Source organism: Cynara cardunculus, unplaced genomic scaffold, assembly GCF_001531365.2.
Source record: "Cynara cardunculus var. scolymus isolate 2C unplaced genomic scaffold, CcrdV1 Un_Scaffold_4254, whole genome shotgun sequence".
Lineage (NCBI taxonomy): Eukaryota > Viridiplantae > Streptophyta > Magnoliopsida > Asterales > Asteraceae > Cynara > Cynara cardunculus.
The window spans coordinates 28,662-30,143 of NW_020201811.1; the positions used below are offsets into that span (position 1 = coordinate 28,662).

Sequence of the window (1,482 nt, forward strand, 5' to 3'; positions counted from 1 at the left end):
TTTTTGCAAATCCGGACAACTCTTCTGAAAATCTCTCTCAATTCCTCTCAAAATAGCAGGGAGAGGCCAAATGAAGAGGCCAAGCCTCTTTTTATACTTTCCAAAAATATGAAGGTCAGCTAAACCGCCTTTCATTTCTCCCTTCCACCTCATGCATACTCAACCATGCACACACATGCACACCCATAACAATTCATACTCCATGTACATGTATAACATGCATGCACCTATATATATATATACATATATATATATATCCAATTAATGCATAAATTCACATAACAGCATGTATCAATTTATCATGCTATCACGTAATCATTTAATCAAATATTCACACATTAATTACCTTGCGTAATAACCAGGATCCGGTTATTACAGATGCACATCCGCAAAGTTCCGTCTTTCTTCTTGACAAACAATACCGGAGCACCCCATGGTGAAGTGCTTGGTCATATGAAATCTTTATCCAATAGCTCTTGTAGTTGTTTCATCATTTCTTTCATTTCTGGAGTCGCTAGACGATAAGGAGTCTTCGCTATCGGTGCTGCACCCGGTATCAAGTCGATTCTAAACTCCACTTGCCTATCTGGTGGCAATCCAGGCAAGTCTTCAGGAAACACGTCCGGGTATTCACGTACTATGGGTACATTGTCCAGAGTCTTCTTCTTCATCTCCTTTGATGAATCTATGACATATGCTAAGAAAGACGAGTATCCTTTAGATAAATAATGTCTAGCCTTGAGTACAGATATTGCCTTAAGGTTGATCGTTCGTCGTTCACCGTAGACATATAATAATTCTCCATTTTCCATCGGAATTCGTATCATTCGTCGTGAGCAAATGATATCTGCTCGGTTCTTCGTCAACCAATCCATACCAATTACCACATCAAAGTTATAGATATCTATTGGAATCAAATCAACCGTAAACTCATGATCATCTAGGTCTAATTTACAGTCTTTATAAACTTTATCAGCTACTAGTGTTACTCCGTTCGCCATGTCAACATTTAAAGGTTTTTCAAGCATGATTGGCACAAAATTGAGGTACTGAGTATAACCAAATGACACAAAAGAATTTATGGCTCCCGAGTCAAATAAAATACATGCAGGTCTTTTATTGAGAAGGAAAATACTTGTTATGACGTCCGGTTCCTTCAATGCCTCCTCTGCTGAGATTTGAAAAGCCCTGGCTCGTGCCCTAGGCACCTCCTCCTTTTGGGTTGAAGTACCCATTCTCGTTGGTTGTTGTACCGAGGCTTTGCTTTCAACCCTTTTTATACGGGGATAGTCTTTCATATGATGCCCTAACACTCTGCAGAAAAGCATGCAAGATCTTTCTGAGGACAATTCCTCCTAACGTGACCCATTTCACCGCAACAAAAACACTTAATGACAGATCTATCCGTATCACACCGGCCTTGGTGTGTCTTTCCGCACCTCCGATAGTCTCTCAGTGTGCTTGACTGTAACGTATAGGCTT

The 1,482-nt window shown here is 40.1% G+C and overlaps 1 protein-coding gene across 1 annotated transcript; it reads right to left on the bottom strand.

Annotated features, from left to right (window-relative positions):
- Positions 1-449: 449 nt before the first annotated feature.
- LOC112503970 lies at positions 450-1,235 on the bottom strand. The gene has a single exon (XM_025107935.1). The coding sequence runs from the start codon at positions 1,233-1,235 to the stop codon at positions 450-452; it is 786 nt and encodes a 261-aa protein (XP_024963703.1).
- Between the last annotated feature and the right edge of the window lie 247 nt (positions 1,236-1,482).

Bases quoted from the DNA above. Each gene is read 5' to 3' on its own strand.
- LOC112503970 (XM_025107935.1), bottom strand. From the start codon at position 1,235: ATGGGTACTTCAACCCAAAAGGAGGAGGTGCCTAGGGCACGAGCCAGG.